General features: G+C 37.8%; 2 protein-coding genes across 4 annotated transcripts; one reads left to right on the top strand and one right to left on the bottom strand.

Moving 5' to 3' along the window:
• The first annotated feature begins 8,986 nt into the window (after window positions 1-8,986).
• LOC111985168 (uncharacterized) lies at window positions 8,987-9,406 on the top strand. Its single transcript, XM_024016811.1, has one exon. The coding sequence runs from the start codon at window positions 8,987-8,989 to the stop codon at window positions 9,404-9,406; it is 420 nt and encodes a 139-aa protein (XP_023872579.1).
• A 4,493-nt stretch (window positions 9,407-13,899) lies between these two features.
• LOC111985170 (cyclic nucleotide-gated ion channel 1) lies at window positions 13,900-20,662 on the bottom strand. 3 transcript variants are annotated; one of them, XM_024016815.2, is made up of 9 exons: window positions 20,495-20,662; window positions 19,573-19,641; window positions 18,278-18,872; window positions 17,320-17,532; window positions 16,941-17,239; window positions 16,393-16,504; window positions 15,225-15,461; window positions 14,745-15,133; window positions 13,900-14,373 (listed from the first exon to the last, which is right to left on the bottom strand). In XM_024016815.2, exons 2-9 carry the CDS (start codon window positions 19,599-19,601, stop codon window positions 14,133-14,135), a joined length of 2,115 nt encoding a protein of 704 aa, XP_023872583.1. In that variant the 5' UTR covers window positions 19,602-19,641; window positions 20,495-20,662; the 3' UTR covers window positions 13,900-14,132. The 3 variants fall into 3 exon arrangements, with proteins under 3 accessions (XP_023872583.1, XP_023872581.1, XP_023872582.1); XM_024016813.2 differs by having other exon boundaries at window positions 19,573-19,658; XM_024016814.2 differs by having other exon boundaries at window positions 19,573-19,691.
• Between the last annotated feature and the right edge of the window lie 882 nt (window positions 20,663-21,544).

Consider the following 21,544-nt stretch of genomic DNA (forward strand, 5'->3'; position numbering starts at 1 on the left):
AGATGTCCTTATCGAAAAGGCTCATTCAAGTTGTCGACCCAATGCTTTTGCCAAGAGAAGTTGAAGAAATAGGTGTAGCAACTGCAGCAATGATGGCAACAAAAGAAGACGATAATGACAATGAAATTGAAGTAGAAGAAGCTAATAATACTAAGAACTTTTGGCATATTGATGTGGATATGCAAAAATGCTTACTCTCAATCCTTAACATTGGAATCTAATGTTCACTTGAATCTCCAAAAGAGAGAATCTATATGGAGAAAGTCATTAAGGAACTACAATTGATAAAAAGTAATTTTGTTGGTTTGGGGATTCACAGAGGTAGACCAAGTAGAGCTCAAGTAAGAGGCATTTCATTTTAATTACTATAAGGTTACTCTAAGTAGTGTGTCCTAGTCATTTACGTTGATTTCATTCAATTCTCAAATACTACTTTTAAAAAAGCATGGAGATTTTATATTTCCCTTTTTATTAATCTTGAGTAGATTGTCATAGCTAATTTTAAAATTAGATTTTCATTTCTCACTCGTGGTCAAATTGCTAAATAGAAATTGTCATCTTATTAATATCCACAGCCTTGTAACCATGTAATAGTTATTGTTTTTTATGTTATCAAGGTATAAAATGGTGAGCTAACGAACTTTTTTGTGAATTGTAGAGGCTTGGAACAACTAGAAGAGATTAAATGTCCTTAATAATGCTTGGATTATGCAAGGGATTAGGAGTCGTGATCTTAATTTCAAGCTAGTTTAATATCCCATGTTGAAATGATCAATGGATGATTTTCTTTCTCTTCTGGTGTAGGAATCATGATTTTCTTTCTCTTCAAGTGTTGGAGTCATCTTCATTTACTGTTCTGGATTCTACTACTGTAATGTGTGATTATGTGTTTGTACTAATAATCAATTCAATTCCTAAAAGTTTTTATAGGAAGGGAATGTATCAAAGATGCCATGTTAGTTTAGAAATTTAGATGCTTTATGCAACATTATTTTAGTATACAAATAAAAATGGATGTTTCATTTAATTTCCAATTAAACTCAAAGTTTTAGATTATGGTATAGCTTGTGGCTATAGAGAATAAAACAATCAATCTAAGTTTCAATTTATTATATAAGACTTTAAACGAACAGAAGACCAATCACCCATCCCTGCCCAATATTTGATGAATCAGATATAACACACAGCAAACAGTCTAGGACCTCCCTAAAGCATATAAAGCTCTGTATATGTGGCTACACAAGAGAAGCAACCTGACTTAGTTTTGGTCAATATAGCCTTATCCTTTACTTTGGATCTACAAGACTTATTGGCTTTGGAGTATGACTAAACCAAGTTCTATTTTTTAAGACTAAATCCACCAATGCCTCATAGATTCTTGCATCATATATAATCCTATATATTTCCAAATTTAAGCAGAAGTGTTCCAACTGGGTGTCAGTGGTCAAGCCATAGGAAGATTGTTTTCCCAAGTTGATCTAACCCAATTTAGAGCATCAATAATAATACTCTAAATGAAATTTTAATTAAAAAAAAAAATCCATTAGCTATTTGACAAGTTGGCAGACAGATTTTGAATCTAATAGACATGTATGCATAGAGCAATAACTCTTGTAGCACTCATTCTTAAGACAGAGAGAATGTGAGAATGTGGCATAGAAGAATATATTGAACCGTGATAACTAAGGTTACCAAGTATACATGCAAGCAACAGAGAAAGAAAAGCACAACAACTAGTAACTTAAACTCCAAAAAATAGAATTGTGTAAAAAAATACAACAAAATACAAAGAGCTCATAAATGCTAAAAGAACGAAGAGAAATGCTCTGTCTATGATATTTTCAAAAAACTTAAAAATCCAATAACAACTGACTACCAATAAACTTAAGTGGTAGTTTATTATGAGCTGTGTTAGTGAGGCAAAAAAGTAGTTTCAGTAGTAGGTTCAAATTAAAATCAATAATAACTAACTACTTATGATTTATTATGACAATGTTCTGTACATAACACTTGTGAGGGTCCTTTTTTGGACAAAGTCCAAGCCCAAGTAGAAGCAAGGACCCTAGGCCTTTTAGTTGTTGTTTTAAGAGACTGAGCTTGGTTCACCGTAGCTAAATGGGCTAATTCGAACCAAGTGGTGCACAAAGTAAGAGTCCTACAATGCATACATACTAACAAGCAAGAAACAGTAAATGAACAATGTGTAAACAAAAGACACAGAATAATTGTTAAAGGTCCTTAAAACAATGTGAGATATTTCATTACTTTTCTTAATTGTGTATTAAAATGTGCTCACTAAGATGTGTTACAAGGTTCAAATAAGCTCAAAAATTACAGACTTAGATGGCTCTCTAAGCCCCTAAGACTTGCAAAGTTTGAATTCCTTTAAATCCAAGTATGTTCTATAGTGGCTGTTTTGAGGATATCGGGTGATATTTTCCTTTCTTTTACTACTTTCATTGAGTTTTTTGATTGAGTTTTCTCAATGATTCTATTCTGATTCACTGTTGCTGAATGCCCCTTCACTGTTAGATGCTTCTCCTTTGCTCCCCAGGGTACTAGAGCCAATGTTGTGCCAGTAACTTTGGTGGCTAGCTCTTTCCTTGTTTCTCATAATTTTCTTCTTTTGGTGCTTTCTCCCCAAAAAGCCTCTTGCTGACTTTCCATTCTGGGGCGTTCCTAGAGAGTTAACCTCTAATCTCTCTTCCTTCAAGGTTTTCTCACCTTTTTCAGAATCAGCTTTTTGGCTGCCTTTCCTTTTGTCATTTTTCCAGAGTGAGCCAATTCCATCCCTGTCAGTTTGAAAGTTCTCCTAGCTACTTCCCTTAATGGTTCTTCTTTCTGGGTTCCCCAAGGTATCAACTCTTTGTTCATGAATTGTTAGTCTCCAAGCTTTCTGAGTCCTTTCTGCATCATTGGGTGGCTGATAAGGACATATCTGTCCTTCGTTAAATGTGTTTCTTGGCACTCCTTTTGAGCTGTCTTAATCTCATCCTATCTTTGCTGCACGTCCCGAGGATCCCAAGCTCTTGGCAGTCCCTGGGTATCTCGGCCCAGTTTTTATCACTAGATTCCCTAGTAATTTTCTAACCTTGGTGGGTTGAGCTTTCTTCCTTCTTCCTTTCGTTTCCTGGGCCCTAAGGCCTATCCATTCGTGGGTCTTAGGCTTTAAATCTTTTTTTCCTTATTGTGAGCTTAAGCCTTTTATTTTTTCTATAGAGTTCAATTTACTGTGCCATTTTGGGCCTTGGTGCAGCATTGTAACTTTTTAGACTTCAACATTTAGTCCCCCGAGCTCGTGGGTTTCCTGCAGCCCACGCGTGAGTAGACTAGAACCTTTAATTTCCGTAGGAATTCCTTTTTCACTATTTTAATTAACCTCAGGGTCCCCTTTCTTCTTCCTTCAAGGTCTTGTCTTTCCTGCTACTTTAGGGTATCCTGGTTTTCCTTGCGTGTCACACTTCTTTCTTTTTTTTGAAACTCCACCCCTTTGCACGGAACGTGGCAATTGAATGCTGAAGTGAAAACTTCCCACCCACTTCTTACATTCCCCGTAACTCCCATTAATAACTGTCAATAACTCTCCTCTTTTAAAATTAAATTTTGGCAATTGGCATGCCTTTCCACACATCGTCTTCTTCAACTGTTCTTTACACCATAATTGCAGTCACTTCATATTTTCTTTTCACTTTCCAAAGTCTTCTATTCCAAAGCTTATCTTCTTCTTTCCAATTATTCTGTTTCTCTGTTTTCTTCTTCTGTGTTCTTCATTCTTTTGATTTCCTTACTTCCCAATACACTTATTGTTCTATGGCTTCTTCTTTCTCACGAAAAAGGAAGGAGCGTAATCCCAGTCCTTCTGAGGGTGAGAGTTCTTCTGGGTCTGCATAGGGCAAATCACAGAGGGTCACGGAGCACCCAGCTTTCCCTTTACGGGACCTCTAGTACACCTCTAGCCTGTTTTTTCCTCTGGTGTCTCACGGTGAGGCACCTCCTTCCCCTCACACCTGAGTGTTCTCCAGTCAGTCTGGTTTTGCTAGTTCTGCCCAAGTTCTAAATCCAAGAGAGATTTTATATCTCTAAATTAAGAGAGGATCTCGAGAGGCAGTTCCTATTTTCTTTGACTTCGTTCCTGGGAAGATCACCGGTTGGCCCATTTGGGTGGACAGGGAACTTTCTGATGGGGAATTTGTTGGTTGTCTGGAGCGCGCCAGGATCTTGAAACCAGTGGCAATTTCCAGGAACCTTGAAGGTTTTAGAGACGCCAAGGGTCTCAGACACTTGGTACACCGTTGGTGCCCTTTTCTTCATACCTTCTTCTTTTCTGTTGGTGAACTTACTATCACCTTGGAGGATATGGTCAATAACTTCCTCCTTCCGGTGTTTGGAGATAAGAATCCTTTCAACATCAATCTTTCCGATGAGGATCTCGAAGTGGAAGACAAACTATTCGATCATTTTGGCGGGCGTACTGCTTCTCCTAGTAGGAAACCAGCCAGAATAGGCAAGTGGGTCATTAACCTTTCGTGAGAGAAGGACAAGGCAGTTAGGCGAGCTGGGTTCCTGGCTCTGGCTCAGTAAGTTCTTATTTAGTGAGTTCCCCAGGTATGGGGTTAAGTATGTTTTCTTCCCTTTAGCAATTAGACTGGCCCAGGGTGCTCAGTATCCCCTAACCCCCATGTTCTTAGGCCATGTTTACTCCCAATTGGATCTGCTCCCTAGAGATGAAGTCGAGGGCGATTCTTGCTATGTTATCACTTCGTCTCTTCATTGTGCCATTCTCCAGGTATTTATGTGGGACCGCTCTTCTGTTACTCTGGCAAAGTGTAGAAATTTGAAATTTATAAAAGATAAGTTCCAGGGATCTTTTAATGTTAAAGGGTCTGTGTGGTAGTTCTACAGGTGGCGGCCTTAATTTGGTTGAGTTATTTGATCAAGCAAGGCACTTGAGTTGGCGTTCTCCCCGAGAGTTCAGTCCCGGGTTCATCTGTTATTTTCTATTGGCTTCTTTTCTCAACTCTCCAAGGAATACCTTTGACCTACTTCTTGGTGATGAAGGCAGTTTGGCCTACTTGGCTTGTATCAATCCCTCATGGCTTCCAATGCCCTCCCCAAGTGGTCCCAAGTACACCCACTACTCAGCACACCAGGTACTCCGGCAATTTGGCTTTAATCAGGACATCCCACCAGTGTTTAAAGATATAGTACATTCTCTTCCTTCTTGATCTGTTCCTAAGGGTTCAAGTCTTTTCTTGTTGGTCGTAGAGGAGTTCTCAATTTGTTGTGCCCAACTCCCAGAGAGGAGTCTTTGCTTCCAGTGGCTTTACTGGTTACTAGAGAAGAGTCCAGAAGTCCTTCTCTGACTACATTGGTTTTGGCAAGATTGGGAGGGTCCCTGATCTTAATATTCTCTCTGCTCCTACCTCCAACAGATGCATGTCCCTCCCTACTACTAGTATTGTATCTACTGCCATAAGTAGCAAAACAGGATTTGTGGAGTGGCATACTTTTAGGGGTGGTTAGGTGTGTTATACGCAAGATTTTCTAGAGACTTGGTCAAGGTGTGACCTTATTGTTGGTATCTCTTCTAGTGTGCCAATTAAGAGAGGGGTAGTAGAGGCAATTGGTGCTGCCACTCCCATAGGCAAAGGTACAAAGAAAAAGATCAAACAGGAAAAGGTTAAAAGAGCTGAGCTTGAAGAAAGTGTTGAGGGTACTGAGACTAAGAAGAGGAAGATTGTTAGATCCCAGAAACAGTTAGTAATTTCTGAGGAACCCGAGAGAGTAAGCCCCCTTACAATTGGAAAAGAAGTTGGTCATCCCTTAATTCCAAGGAGTCGAGTGAAGACTAAGGTAGAGTGATGTGCATTGATAATAGCTTAATTTTGCATATTTATATCATTGTTAGAAAGCATTATCATATTTATTTTGAGTTAATTCATGCATTTTATATTTGGTTTTGGAATAATGTTGAATAATCAACTTTGTGCTTAATTGAATCTTATTGCATGAATTTGTCTTTTGTAGGAGAATGGAATTAAATAAGTGGATTTGTGAAAAGAAGAAAGCTAATGGACTTTACTTTTACAAGGTCCATGATGAAGTTAAAGAAGACCAACCGAATTAAATTTAAGTCCAATTGGAGTAAGGAATCAAAGGAAATTTGCACCAAATCCAAGTCCAATTCGGATTAGAATTCCAGCATGCACATCAGTTAGTATTTTCAGCATAACTTTCGGCTCAGATGTCCAATCGAGATGATTCAAGTTGGTCTGGAAAGTTAACTTAAAGGCCTACAATTTTTTAGTTACCAAAAGTCCGAATTCTGATGCTAAATGGGCCAAAATAGTCGGTTAAATGAAGCCTAAAAATCTGGGATTTTCTCCAAACGGGAATTCAACTTGTAATAGGATTCCTTAACCTATTTAAAGGATCTTTAGGGCAAAATTCAGGGGGCTGAGGCCAGTGCTAGGGCTGGGGGCTGAACATAGAGAGTGCGGCTACCTTTTCCATGACAGTTAATTTTAATTATTTTTATAGTTTAATGTTTAGTATTTTATTTTTGTGTTTTCTTTCAATTACTATGAGTAGCTAAATTTATAATTAGGGTTGAGGATGAAACCTTGTTAAGAATTATCAGTAATATTTATGTGATTTGATTTTTCCCACAATAGTTGTTCTTTAATGATTTAAATTGTTCTTACTTCATATCAATTGACTAAGATGGGATTCTAGATATGAGTTCAATCATGTTTTTCTCATGATTTAGGATTTATCTTAATTAATTGAAGACTTGGTTTATTAATTCTTGATTATAAAATTGGATATTGTTTGTGATTTGTCTGTCAATGGATACAATTTATGATTTGATTTTTAGAATTGGATATATCTTGTGATTTATTTGGCTACGGATACAATTGATAATTTGGTTTTATACTTAAGAAGCGAAGAAGAACATGCTTAAGATTTTTAAACATAAGTTTTAATGATGATATTTTCCATGATAGCAAGATTGATTTCTAGATTATCATGTAGTGGTTGGGAAAAATTAATGATCATAAATATATGCTGATATGACTTACAAGACGGATTCCAAAACCTTAATTCCTTTCCCTTGATTGTTTACATCTTTTTATTGCTTTATATCTTTTGTTTAGTTTAACTATTTGCTTGATTTTATTATTTGCTCAGTTTATTTAATTTTAAAACAAGCAATTTTTATTAAACTATATTAAGATTAATTTAGTTAAGATTTGATTAATTTTCCTACGTTCATTCAAGTCCCTGTGGGTTCGACCTCGTTCTTGTCAAACTATACTTCAGTACGGTTCGTACACTTGCGAGTATTTTAAAATTTCACAACATAGAGTCTTCTCTCTCTCAGGTTCCTGTGAGTTCTTCAGTCCAGGGTTCTTCAGGGTCCTTTGATTTTATACCCCAGTCTCCTTTAGGACCCTTTAGGCAAACCCGTAGTAAACAAGAGACCATTGGAGAATCTGTAGAGAGAGAGAAAAGGGCAAGGCCTCTTTCCTTCTTTTTTCTTTTATTTTACAGTAGTTTATTGTTGTTACTGTGTCTCTCCCTTTCTCTTTCAACTAATGAATGCTCTTTTTTTTTTGGCAATCTAAATGCAAGTTAGACCCCAAGAAAGGCAAGAGCCAGTCATCTGGCGATGATGTGGTATGGCCCTCTTATGTTTGTGCCTTTTTTCTATCTACTTCTATTCTTTTCCAGTGCTGTATACTTATGCGTTTTGTGATGTTCAACCACTTGCTTTTCTTTTCCTTTTGTAGGTTGAGGTACCTCCTCCCACGATTGGTGGGACTCTGATGAAAGAAGTGATTACGGCTCCCTCTACCGTTCCCCCAGGCATGGAAGAGGAGCCCCCTAGTGGTGGTGTGACTAAAAAGGTTGAGCAACCAATGCAAGATGTCCAGCCCATTATGTTTTCTGTTGCCCTGGTTGCTCAGGACCCTAACGCTTCTCAGCCTCCTATTTTCCAAGATCCCCAGCCCATGCAGAGTCTCAGTCCCACCAAAATAGTGTCACTTGAGCCCATGATTGAGCCTACGTTAAGCAAAAAGTCCTTAGGGGCCTTGTCTCCATCCATACAAGCAGGTGAGTTTCATCCGCCCTTTATAAATACGCTTAATCTTATTTCTTTTATCTTTTCCTTTTAACCCATTCTGTCTTCTGTTCCCCTAGTTGCTCAGGACCCTGAATCTTCTCAGCCTCCTATTTTCCAAGATCCCCAGCCCGTGCAGAGTCTCAATCCCGCCAAAACAGTGTCACTTAAGCCCATGATTGAGCCTGCGTTAAGCAAAAAGTCCTTGGGAGGCGTGTCTCCATCCATACAAGCAAGTGAGTTTCATCCACCCTTTATAAATATGCTTAATCTTATTTCTTTTATCTTTTCCTTCTGAGAGTTCTCATTTTTTCTCTTCCCCTTTTAGGTCAAGCCAGTGTTCAATCTGCCTCTAAGGCCACCTCTTCCTTGGAGTCAGAAGGCTCTAAAGGTGCGTGTTGTTCACCCTCACTGTACTTCTCCCTCTTCCCCTTTTTTTTCATACTTCTCCCTTTTCCTTTTCCTTCTATGGCGAAGCCCTCAGTATCCTTCCCTTCCTTTAGCCATTTTGCCAAAGTTTCCTCACCCTTTCTTCAACATACTTTGTGTTCTTTCACAGAGTCTTCCAGGAAATCAGAGGGGCAGAAGGAGGAAGCTCAGCTACAGGAAGCTGATACTGGTTTCCCTTTTAGCATTCTTTTCCTTTCCCACTTTACATTTCTTCCTTTGTTCTTTCCCCCTTTTGAATTTTGTCTGCTTTTGCAGGTGCTGATACAAGTGTTAAGGGTCCTGAGCTCGTAGTTCCTGAGGTAGCTGTGGGATCTGCTCTTGATGTCCAGGTTGCTGAATCTCAGGCAGGGACCCCCCCAAACCATCCAGAGGGTTGAAAGCTCTTTAATTCCTACGAGTGGGGATACAACAATGGGGGAGGTTCCGGAGGTGACTGTTTCAGATTCTGGCTTAGGGCTCCTGGCTTTCCTGGCCCACTTTAATCTCCTGGAGTTCAACAACCTCCCTGCAAGCCATTTTCATCGCTTTGGGCCTCCCTTTGGTACCTTCCTACGCTTCTCTGTGCTTGTGGAGGATTTGCCATTATTGGAAGGGTTGTTCAAGGCCCATGGAGACTTCACCAGTGAGTTCAAGGGAGGTGTATTTCTAGGCAACATTTTGATGGAGTTGTTATGTGCTGTGTTGATCTCTTTGAGGGATTCCTCTCTTGACTCCTTAACTAAAGAAAAGCTTTTGGAATGGAGGGGAGTGGTGCAGGATCTCATTGAAGCAAAATTCAATCTATCCTTCTTGCTGGAGCATTTGCATTCCCTGGCCCACATGCTATTCTAGAGACATGCTTCCAGGAATCTAGATGTTGAAATTTCTGCTGCTAAGGAGGCTTTAGCTCGTGCTCATAAGGTTTTGCAGGACTTGAAGGTTAAAAGGTAGCGGATCCTCTCTTCCTCAGCTGTTCTGCAAGACTTGAAGGGTCCTTTTTTGGACAAAGTCTAGGCCCAAGTAGAAGCAAGGACCCTAGGCCTTTTAGTTGTTGTTTTAAGGGACTGGGCTTAGTTCACCGCAGCTAAATGGGCTGATTACGAACCAAGTGGTGCACAGAGCAAGAATCCTACAATACATACATACTAATAAGCAAGAAATATATGCATGGAACAATAAGAAACAGTAAAGGAACAATGTGTAAACAAAAGACACATAATAATTGTTAAGGATCCTTAAAATAATGTGAGATATTTCATTACTTTTCTTAATTGTGTATTACAATGTGCTCACTAAGACGTGTTACAAGGTTCAAATAAGCTCAAAAATTACAGACTTAGTGGCTCTCTAAGCCCTTAAGGCTTGCAAAGTTTGAATCCAAGTATGTTCTATAATGGCTATTTTGAGGATACCGGGCAATATTTTCCTTTCTTTTACTACTTTCTTTTGAGTTTTTTGATTGAGTTTTCTCAATAATTCTATTCTGATTCACTGTTGCTGAATGCCCCTTCACTGTTAGATGCTTCCCCTTTTATAGTGTCATCCTAGGGTTCCGAGATATCACTGATTCCCCTCCTTTGCTCCCCTGGGTTCCAAAGCCAATGTTGTGCCAGCAACTTTGGTGGTTGGCTCCTTCCTTGTTTCTCATAATTTTCTTCTTTTGATGCTTTCTCCCCAAAAAGCCTCTTGCTGACTTTCCATTCTAGGGCGTCCCTAGAGAGCAAACCTCTAATCTCTCTTCCTTCAATGTTTTCTCACCTTTTTCAGACTCAACTTTTTGGCTGCCTTTCCTTTTGTCATTTTTCCAGAGTGAGCCAATTCCATCCCTGTCAGGTTGAAAGTTCTCCCAGCTACTTCCCTTCATGGTTCTTCTTTCTGGGTTCCCCAAAGTACCAATTCTTTGTTCATGAATTGTTAGTCTCCAAGCTTTCTGATTCCTTTCTGCATCATTGGGTGGCTGATAAGGACGTATCTGTCCTTCATTTCTTGTGTTTCTTGGCACTCGTTTTGAGTTGTCTTAATCTCATCCTATCTTTGCTGCACGTCCCGAGGATCCCGAGCTCCTGGCAATCCCTGGGTATCCCGGCCCAGTTCTTATCACTGGATTCCCTAGTAATTTTCTGACCTTGGCAGGCTGAGCTTTCTTCTTTCTTCCCTTCATTTCTTGGGCCCTAAGGCCTATCCATTCGTGGGTCTTAAGCTTTAAATCTTTTTTTCCTTATTGTGAGCTCAAGCCTTTTATTTTTTTCTTTGGAGTTCAATTTACTGTGTCATTTTGGGCCTTGGTGTAGCATTGTAACTTTTTAGACCTCAACAACACTTCTTGAAAAAAGAATGATATTGGAAAGTATACTATTGTTTTTCTTTGTGGCTTTTTTTTGCCAATCACTTCAGGCCTTTTGCACATCAATTCATTAGCAACATCCTTGGGGTGACACTTAACACTTGACATATGCTTCTAGAAATTATCTTCTTCCCAATTATCCTCCAAGTAAGTAATGTTCCTCTATACACTAGGGAAAAATTTCCATATACCCCCTAAACTTTCAACCATTGGCCAAAACATTCCTTAAACTTTTATATTGGCCAATTTATTCCTCAAAGCCCATTTCTTTAAAGCCATGAAAACTAATTCTAATCACTCGCTTTTATCTACCTATGATCAAATATTAAGAGTTTATCAAAACAAAGGACTGTCTCACGACAGGCATTGTGGATTGCTTAACACCTTTCCCACCCATTACCAGACTTCTAAACCAAGAATCAAGATTTTTTTTATGATCTACTTAGATTAGAAAAAAACCAATTTTTCATAACCTAGGATAGGTAATAAAATCAAACAGAATCAGGTGACCAATCACACCTTAGCAAAAACCTAATGATTAGTGGTGATTTCACAAACTCCTAACAATTTAAAAATGAATCATTAGTCAGAGGAGAGCACACACCCGAGCCCGTGCACCACCCTCTAGGGAGGGGCGTGCGCGTCGCTGTTTCTGGGTGGTCGACAACCGCGAGGTATCGACACAGCCAATAGGAATATAACTCGTCATTTAATTTAAATTATACTAAAAATAGACCAATTAGAATTAAGAGATCATAATCATCTATGGTTGAGATCAGTTTCACACAAGTTTCCTTTACTATTAAACCTTATTTCTTTGATATCTTCTAATCTGGTGGTCCGATTAATGCTCATGAACTATCATTTTGATTGTTATGACCTTAAGATTTTTTTATATGAAGTATTTGGAGATCAAATTATCAAAATTACAGTCTTGCCTTGGAGACGTTAAATGGTGATAATATGCAATGTAATGCAAGTGGGGTTAAATGTGAGACGCAAAATGGGGTATTTACAAGTTCAGCCTTCAATCAAATTTAAAATTGAATTCAGCAAAAGAATAAGATTATCAATACCAATAAAGCAAAAAATCTAAGCAAGAGAAAGATATGATTGTTGATTGAAAGCAGAATATGAAATTAAAAAAAGTCATTTAAGTGTACCTTAAATTGAAAAAAAAAAACTGAAAAACTATTATAAACAATAATATATATGAAAAATAGAATAAATATAAATTGTACCTGTTTGATCCGGGGAAAAAACACCCGCATAGCAAAAAATTCAATTGCTTGTTTTCCTCTAGTGGTGTTTGTAACGACCCCGCCCTAACTGTGTAGATATTGTCCGCTTTGGGACCCATACCCCTCACGGTTTTGTTCTTCCCCAGGTTGCGCTAGGGAAAAGGCCTCTACACATTGAAGGGAGATCATTCCTTATAAACACATTTTCATGTGCTTCCCTAGGCGATGTGGGATTCCATGGATTGCAAGACCCCCTTTCGGGTCACTACAATCCACCCCCCTTACGAGCACACGCGTCCTCGTGTGTGGGACCCACACTTCCGGCTAGGGCATGGCTCTGATACCATCTGTAACGACCCCGCCCTAACTGTGTAGATATTGTCCGCTTTGGAACGGTTTTGTTCTTCCCCAGGTTGCGCTAGGGAAAAGGCCTCTACACATTGAAGGGAGATCATTCCTTATAAACACATTTTCATGTGCTTCCCTAGGCGATGTGGGATTCCATGGATTGCAAGACCCCCTTTCGGGTCACTACAATCCACCCCCCTTACGAGCACACGCGTCCTCGTGTGTGGGACCCACACTTCCGGCTAGGGCATGGCTCTGATACCATCTGTAACGACCCCGCCCTAACTGTGTAGATATTGTCCGCTTTGGAACCCATACCCCTAACGGTTTTGTTCTTCCCCAGGTTGCGCTAGGGAAAAGGCCTCTACACATTGAAGGGAGATCATTCCTTATAAACACATTTTCATGTGCTTCCCTAGGCGATGTGGGATTCCATGGATTGCAAGACCCCCTTTCGGGTCACTACAGTGTTGACTTGGCTATACTACTACCTAGTTCTAATATCCCCTTAAATAGCATTGAATTTGGATTAGAATAAAGAGAATTTTAGTCATTCAAAATTTGAGTTTGGCTTACTTCTAGTACTTTTTTAACTAGACATGTCTTTTTATTTTAAATATACAATAGTAGGTGGTAGTGAGTTATAATCTCTACATTTTATTTAGTTAGTATGTGATGTGACAGAAAGAAATTTAGTTATAATCTCTACAAAAAAAAATTTATTTTAAAAAAGTACCGGAGATAAGCTATACCTCAAAGTTAAACTTTGCCACTATATTCAAATTCATCAAGATCAAACCCCCATTTTCCCAAGTTTAATAATGAGTTTGATACTTTCCGCTATTTTCAATAGAAATATCTTGATCTCAAATGCTCTCACGGGAAACTATTGAATTATCAACACACACACACACACAAAAAAAAGAAGCAAGAGTCATGACAGTTAAAAGCTAAATCCAATTTCCATTATTTTGGGTATAACAAAAATCGAAAATTGCAATTGGGCCTCCACGTCTGGGACTGAACCCATTAACCCATCTCTTAGATTGCCTATCCAGCCCGATACGATCGTTTTTGCCCATTTCCTTTAAATTTGAGTCTGAAGTCACACTGACTTCGATTTGAATCCTTGCACTCGCACCAATCTCGCCAAAGAATTAACAATCACACTCCTGATTTTGTGGCTGCACTACTTGATTTGGTTCTTGCTTCTCATTTATTTTCTTCATATTCCAATACTTTATATCATCCAGATATCATATTTATTTTGTAAGCATGGTTTATGAGATCAATTAATGTTAATTTGCTACTTGTTCTGTGAGTGGACCGTGTTTAAAAATAAAATTTTATTTTATTCCTTTTTGACTTGCACCACTAAATAATGTTGTATTTAATAGGAGCTAGGCACATAGTGGCATGAAAATGTCTTCCTTGCTTTGGTTGAAGAAGGAATTATACGAAAAAAGCTTATCACAAGACATTCCTCATGTATGTGATTGAAGCTTCTCAGTGACACACAGTGAAAGAAACAATGTCTGAAGTTTAATTACATGTTACATATGCTCTACACAGAAACCTATTGCATGTGAACCTTGTTTATTAAAACAAAACTTACATAATAATCACTTGAAACACCATACTTCTATTAATCTTCACCAATGAAATTGGGTTCATCAGGCTTCTGTGGCAGTAGTAGCAACCTTTTTGGTGCTTTGCCTTCACCACCATTGTGTTCAACCTTTGAGGTCCCAGCTTCATCTGTCACACCATATTGCAATCTGTCTTCTGCTTCATGCAACGACTTATAAAGCTTTCTCTCTTGGTACCTGCGCCAAACTGCTTGGATTCGACGAGCTGCCCACGTTTTCCATTGTAAGGAGTAGAACCTAAAAGTCATCATTGCACAATTACACTTGGGGATCATTCCACTTGGAAAAATAAAGGTAATCAGAGTTCTAATGTAATTTTTCTTCAAAGTCACTATGAATATTCAATTCTAATAATGAAAGAGTATCACAAACCAAGGAAAAGATATCATATTCTTTTTTAAATTTTTTGTTTAGAAATGCAATGCAGCAGGCATTGTAGATTTTGATAAGTTAACCATGGTATTTCGATTTAAAATTAACGAAGAATTGATGACCACATCTTTTTGTACAATTTCTGAACAATATATATTTTTTTTTGTATAGCCTCACTTTGGAGTATGTTGACAATAATCATCCAAAATGTTGATAAGCTTAGCTTAAAGACTTGCCTGAAAATATGCTGGAACTGCTTGCTATGAAGACGCCGAAACTGAGAGGCCACAAACTTCAAATCAGCAGCCCTTAGCGCAAAGGCTTCAACCTCTGTCTGAGCTATTACTGTTCTTGTTGAAATGGGAAGACTGGTAGAGGAGCGGGGATTCAAGGCCCATGCAAAAAGTTCTTCTCCACAAAAGTCACCGGCCTTCAAATCACCAGCGTTACCTTTTTCTCCAGCATTAGTAGTGATAGTGGTCAGGTTTCCTCGCATGATAAAGAGCATCTCATCCACTGGATCCCCCTCAAGGATAATGCAGCTCTTCTCTGTGTGAAGAACTGGTTTGAGACGATCACAAAGTGCATCAAACAGTTGACTATCCATTTTTTCAAACATTGGCACCTAAAAGATAAAATTGATTTAATGAACACAATAGCTAGAAGTTGGACAAAAAGATGTATGGAAAAAAAAAAATCAAAAGAAAAATTCTCACACTCTTGAGAAGACTTAAGCAAAGATGGCGTGTTATGTCCCTTCGAAGGTCCTTAGGAAGGCTTTGAAGTAGATTCTCTTCCTCAACACCTCTGGTTAGTTGCCATTTATACTGTTGGTATCGTCTAACTCGTACCCTTAATTCCTCAGGGAGCATACGGTGGGACATCCACCGCTCTGCATCAGTCCTTTTCACCCTCATTTCTTCTACTCTCATTGTTGTGGATTGCAGATATCTCTGTAACATTCATAATATAGCACTTTTGTTAATCGAATCTTATGACTATCTGTGGATAGAGTTAGTGAGAACAGACCAACATCAAATTTCAATTGAAGCTAAAATAGAACAGTAGATCTTTAAGAATAAATACACCAGAGAGAAATTAATACAATAATGTTTGCATGTTTATTGGATAAATTAGCATATTATGCTATATGGCTTTCAATCAAAGGAAGGAGAAGGAGATAACAATGGCTGGGATGACTTACACAGCTCTACAATGACAAATCAGAGTATTTACAATTAATACCAGCTGTTGGGAGGCCGCACCAGAGGGGAAGGGGGGGGGGACATAATAGCAAAAACACAAACAGGGGAGGCATAGCATATCAGGCAAAGAGTAGATATGGGAGACCAGTTTTTGAAGTATGCCATTCATTACAGGTCTACAACACAGTCCATGGCACAATAGCAGCAGTTGGAGAAGACCTATACCAAGCAAAGGAGGGGGGATTTCAAAAGGCAATGGTTCAAATAGAGACCATGGAGGCTCAAGGCATAATAACCCGGGTTGCCAAAGCCCCCTGAATTTGCTCTTTCATAACGGAATACCTGAAACCACCAGAGAACAGAAAGACTCATTTTTGAATGTCTGGTAGTTGTGTGTAGGACTTTAGGTTCGGTTGTAAACTGAGTTGAACAAGCACTAAACACTTATGTGAACTTTTTTATTGTTATTTTTGTTATTATTATTATTATTATTATTATTATTATTATTTATGCTGGCATGTCACTAAAATTTCTATGTTGTATAAAAAAGGAAAAAACAAAAAAACAAGAAAACCAAAACAAAAAGTCAGACTGACTCAAACAATATCTATTTACATAATAATCTCATATTGCTAAAACATTAGGTTAGAAAGAGAACTGATAAGAATCAGAGAGTCACCTGCATATTGCCAATAAGTAACGAGAATAAAACCAACCCAAAGGTGGATATTGCGACAGCAAATACTATCTCCCCAATATAAGTGCTTGTTTCAAGGTTTTGGCCAGCACAACTGAGAAAAAACAAAATGATTCAATATAGAAATGCCTTTAGCTCCTAAACTGTAACTCACAATGTGTTAGATCTTGTTATAAGTTGACAAGCCTTGATTTCTATATAGGAACATAGGTAACCAAAATTTAATAGGAAAACATTCACTCTTGGAAATTAAAACCTATGCAGATGACATTTGAAATAATATTTGAGGTGATGCAATTGAGTTAAGGGAGTAGACACCTTTTCATGAAAAAAAGAAAAAAAAATTAAAGAGACTAAATATTGCCAAGAGTCTTGTAATTCAATTGGTATTGTTGTGGTCTCTTTTATCAAAATGAACATATAGAAATAGGCTGGAAAGCTGCCTACCATTAGGGTTCAAATCTTTTATCCTCTCTTGTTATAACAATTAAATTTTATATATATATGGAGGATTCTATATATTTACTTACCCAAGATTACGAAAAGCCCACCAAAAGCAGTAAGACAATTTCGCTTTAAAATCTGCTGTATGTAGTACCAGTCCAGACTTGAGAATGTCAGTAAATATTCCAAAGTTGAAGTCCGTTGCATTTTCAATATCTTCAGGTTTGGTATAACGACAGGTCTCATTTAGACATTTTCTTAATCTTTTACAGAGGCCTTGACCACAGGGAAGATTACCTCCACATTCGATATAATCATGACAGTGCTCTTCCCAGCATGCACCCTCTCGTTCAATGGCAAACAAGTACCAAAAAGCTCCAACTACCTGCTTAATTTGTCACATTTATTTGTGCTCATCATAAAATCTTTGAAATTAATATTGCTAATAATTCAAAATCAACTTACGTGACTGGCTAACATATAGAGAAAAAGATTATAAGCAGCTCCAGCCCATGCTGTCTGAGTCAGTATCCCTGAGGCTCTTGTTACTTCCATGTATAGTGGATAGAGCCGAGAGAGTCTAGGTACATATTGTGAGAAGATTACGAGCTTCAACATTTGCTTCATGATTGATGGAGCTTTGGTTTTTTTAGTGAAAATGATAACACAAACTACCACCTGAAAAGGAAGCAGAACACATCCATCACTGTAAAACTGACATTCCCTTACACAGTTGATTCTTTTAAATCAAGCAATTTGACACAACTTCAGCATAAGGCATTGTTTACTTTTACATATAGTTTGCTAGAGGCATTATGTGTTTTTGTGAGTCCAAAGTATCACTTTGAACTAGTTATTGCCAAATATTGTCAAAAGTCTTATAGCTTAATTGACATTTTTTAATGTTTTCAATAGACTTCTAGGACCTATCTATCAAATTACAATAAATGAATAATAATAATATTTGTCGGGGCATGTAAAATCTAACCTTAATCTCTCCACACGCATAATTGTAAAGGCATAAATATGGTACTCATACTGTGGTAATTCTCCCTTGAGAGACTAGTTTCCATTATTTCCTTAACTGGATTAACGGCAGCAAAAATGGAAGCCAAATGAAATGAATGATTATAATCACTTCCTCGACTAATTGCAAAGTAACAAGTATGGAAGCAAGTCTGTTACTATAAAATTGTGAACCTATGACTGCAGTGGGGTTTGAACTGAATGCTGTTATGAACGCACAAAGATGTGTGTCTGTTTGGTAAGAGCTTTCTCTATTCACTTTTTAGTTTCTTTGCCTATATACAACTTCTTAAAATCTCATTTTTACTATACTTTAACCATTTTTCAACCAATAAGCTTTCAGTAAAAAGCTACATCAAAATGCGCTAAATAAGATTTCATGAAATGTCCTGCATACCTGTGGCAATGGAAGAATTGACAGAATGTCAATGAGGAAGTATGTGGATAAGTATCTTTTTGCTATAGCCACTGGATCGGTAATCGTCTCACCCCTTCCGAAGACTTGAGAAGAAGGGGCAATAAACCCAGTACGGAACTGAAAGATTATATGAAGTACATAAAAGGCATCAAAGAGTGAACGAAGAACACAAGCAATTGTTGCTAGTTTTTCGTCCGCATCAAGGCATTTGTAATCTTCATTCTTGTCCTTATTATGGTTCTCCTGGATCACTGGGATATAAAAGAACACAGGGTCCACAGCCACAGATATCACACAAGAGAGCACAAATACTTTGTTCCAAGTTTGAAGAAATTGACCCTGAGGATCAAGAATTGTCTTCTTAGGAGTAGGAGCTGGCACTTTTTTTGGCTGATCACCTACATAAGGGATGCTTTTCAGTTTTTTGAAGCTTTTAATCCTCTCAGAACCCCTATCGAATCTTCCCCGAAGCCTCTCCAAAACTCTGCCAACTGTTGTCCTAAAGCTTCTTGGATGTTCAAAGTCAGATTTCTGCCCAGAACTCAAAGATTGTTCTGTACTCCGATCGTTAAACCTGGATGAACACAACGTATAGATTAAAGCAGCATAAAGCAAGTGTAAGTAGCACAATATCAACTGACACATCTGAATGGCCCCTAACTATGGAATTCTGCACTAAAACAGAATTTCAGAGAACAACTGATGTTTATTCAGTAATTCAGCTTTTTGCAACACTTCCAATTACCAATTCTGGCCTCTTTACTTTCTAAGCTAGAATGCCTTTAAACGATAAACTGATATTATAACATTAGATTCCTCCATTAGGATATTTTAAGATAGTTTCACTCAATCCGACTATTCAAATTGTTGCATGATAGTATTTGTGACCCGCACATACAGTACTCCAAGAAAGAAACAAAGACATGCTGACAAAATTGTGTACTAGAAATAAAGGCAACAGAAGAGAGAACAACTGATGTTTATTCAGTAATTCAGCTTTTTGCAACACTTCCAATTACCAATTCTGGCCTCTTTACTTTCTAAGCTAGAATGCCTTTAAACGATAAACTGATATTATAACATTAGATTCCTCCATTAGGATATTTTAAGATAGTTTCACTCAATCCGACTATTCAAATTGTTGCATGATAGTATTTGTGACCCGCACATACAGTACTCCAAGAAAGAAACAAAGACATGCTGACAAAATTGTGTACTAGAAATAAAGGCAACAGAAGTAGGAACTGCCCAAATTCAGGCTTAAGCAAACTAACCTGAAAATTTTAAGTCGCTTGGAATCCATTTCCTTCACCCAATTAAATTTCCAACATGAAGAGACAGACCTGTGATCTTGGACACACTTTATTTACAGTAAAGAAGTACGAGTTCAAATCTGAAATTATTTTCAATGAAAATGAAAACCCAGAATGTAAAATCCGAGAGATAAGTTAAAAGAGTAACAAGTCTGATATGGGACTGCTGTCAATCATTGAGCATCGTCTAGTCAATCCATGCAGTCAGTCAACAAGTAAAAACTTTAAACGTGTAACGTGCCTTGAATCACTTTCCACGTAATACAACCCAACCCCCTTTTTTTAGGAAATTATGTTGTATTTTTACAGTGTATTTTCTCATCTCATATAATTGATAGCTCCATTAATTAAATTTATAATAGAACCGTTCATGCAGAAGAAAGGAGAAAATATACATTTATAGAACTTTCAAGAGCATTTAATAATTTTCTCATTTTTTTCAGTCGGGAGTGGACTATAAATTGACTATAATGCGTCGTTGTTTATAATTTCCTGTGTTCCCACGTTACTGGAGCAGTCTCACTTGAAAATGCTTAAAATATAAAAAAAAAGTAAAGCCAAACGGAAAAATTATACAATAAATTTTTTTTTTTGGGAGAAAGTACAATAATTGTTGTTGATAATTCGATTAAAACGTTGGAGACTATATTAGCAAAAGATTTCCTATATTGAGGCCGTAGAATAATGTAGGGAAGTTAATACTGTACCATACCGGCTGGTATTTCTCTTACCGGTCACCCAACCGGTATAAAAACATGCTTGTATCGTACCATTTTAAATACAGGGCAGTACCGTACTATACCGATTGTACCGGCGAAAATCGGACATTCTGGCCGAAAATTGAAATTCAGACGGTACCAAAAAAAAGCCCTATATTAATCACCTGCACTGTCATCCTCCAGTCACTAACCCGGCGCCGATCATCCACTGCCAGTTTCTGCTGCCACCGCTTCTTCTTCACCTTTGTCCCAGCATAAATGTTCTCTCTTCTATGTATACTTTTCTTGTTTTGTCCGCCTCTGATAGTCTAATAAATGTGAATGAATGACGTTTAAATGGGCTAAAAGTAAAAACCAAAGTTAACTTTACAAATTTTGTCTTTTTGACATCACACGGCTTGGTACTTTTATTATTATTATATTATTATTTTACTAAAAGTATAGAAACATTAACGAGATGCAGCAACCTTGGCAGTAGTAATATATATATATCAATTTTAAAATTCAAATTTACTGTGAATTCAGACCGGACTGCACAGTCTAACCGGATTAATCGGGAACCATTCATTAAAGCGGTTCTTTTAACCTTGTAATTGGCTTAAAAGTCAGTGAACCGTAAGAGCTGCGTTGAACCTCCCGGTTTTGAAAACGTTCTCACCGGTCAGACCGTTAGAGGTTTTTTTTTTTTTTTTGTTTTTTGTGCTTACAGCTCACAAGTTTATAGCCATTGTTGAAGTTTCAAGCCTTCAACTTCAACCACCCACCGTGAGACTATCAGATTTGAGATGGCACCGCCATCTTCTTCTTCTTCTTCTTCTTCTATATCTCGCTTGCTTTCTCGCTCTCTCTCTCTCTCTGTGCGTTTTAACCGATGCTGTATCTGCATTTTTGCTTCTAGAGTCTTCTTCAATTCTTTGTTGATGATGTACTGCACGGACTGCTTGGTTACTTGCTTTCACTGTCAACCACTCATGCCTGCAGTCAAGCACTTCTTAAATTTGATGAGGACTTGTACTTTTATTTAACCCATTTTTTAATGGGCGGACAAAACAATGTCCCCCCACTCCTGTAGTCTTTTTTGTTTTTTTTAATTCACAGATGGTTGACTATTTAAATGGGCATACAAAAAGTAGAGTGTGACTTTGTCCTTTCAGTGCACTGTTGCAATTATGAAACATATTTAAAAATAGAACACTGAATAGAAGTCACGCCAA

The sequence above is a fragment of the Quercus suber genome, unplaced genomic scaffold, assembly GCF_002906115.3.
Source record: "Quercus suber isolate HL8 unplaced genomic scaffold, Cork oak 2.0 scaffold_60, whole genome shotgun sequence".
Taxonomy (NCBI): Eukaryota; Viridiplantae; Streptophyta; class Magnoliopsida; order Fagales; family Fagaceae; genus Quercus; species Quercus suber.

Excerpts from the sequence above, each read along its gene's own strand:
- LOC111985168 (XM_024016811.1), top strand. The coding sequence starts at position 8,987 with ATGGGGGAGGTTCCGGAGGTGACTGTTTCAGATTCTGGCTTAGGGCTC.
- LOC111985170 (XM_024016813.2), bottom strand. Across the intron at positions 18,873-19,572 it reads AAGCGACTTAAAATTTTCAG|GTTTAACGATCGGAGTACAG; the intron begins GTTAGTTTGCTT and ends GTGTTCATCCAG. Across the intron at positions 15,462-16,392 it reads TACTTATTGGCAATATGCAG|AGATATCTGCAATCCACAAC; the intron begins GTGACTCTCTGA and ends TGAATGTTACAG.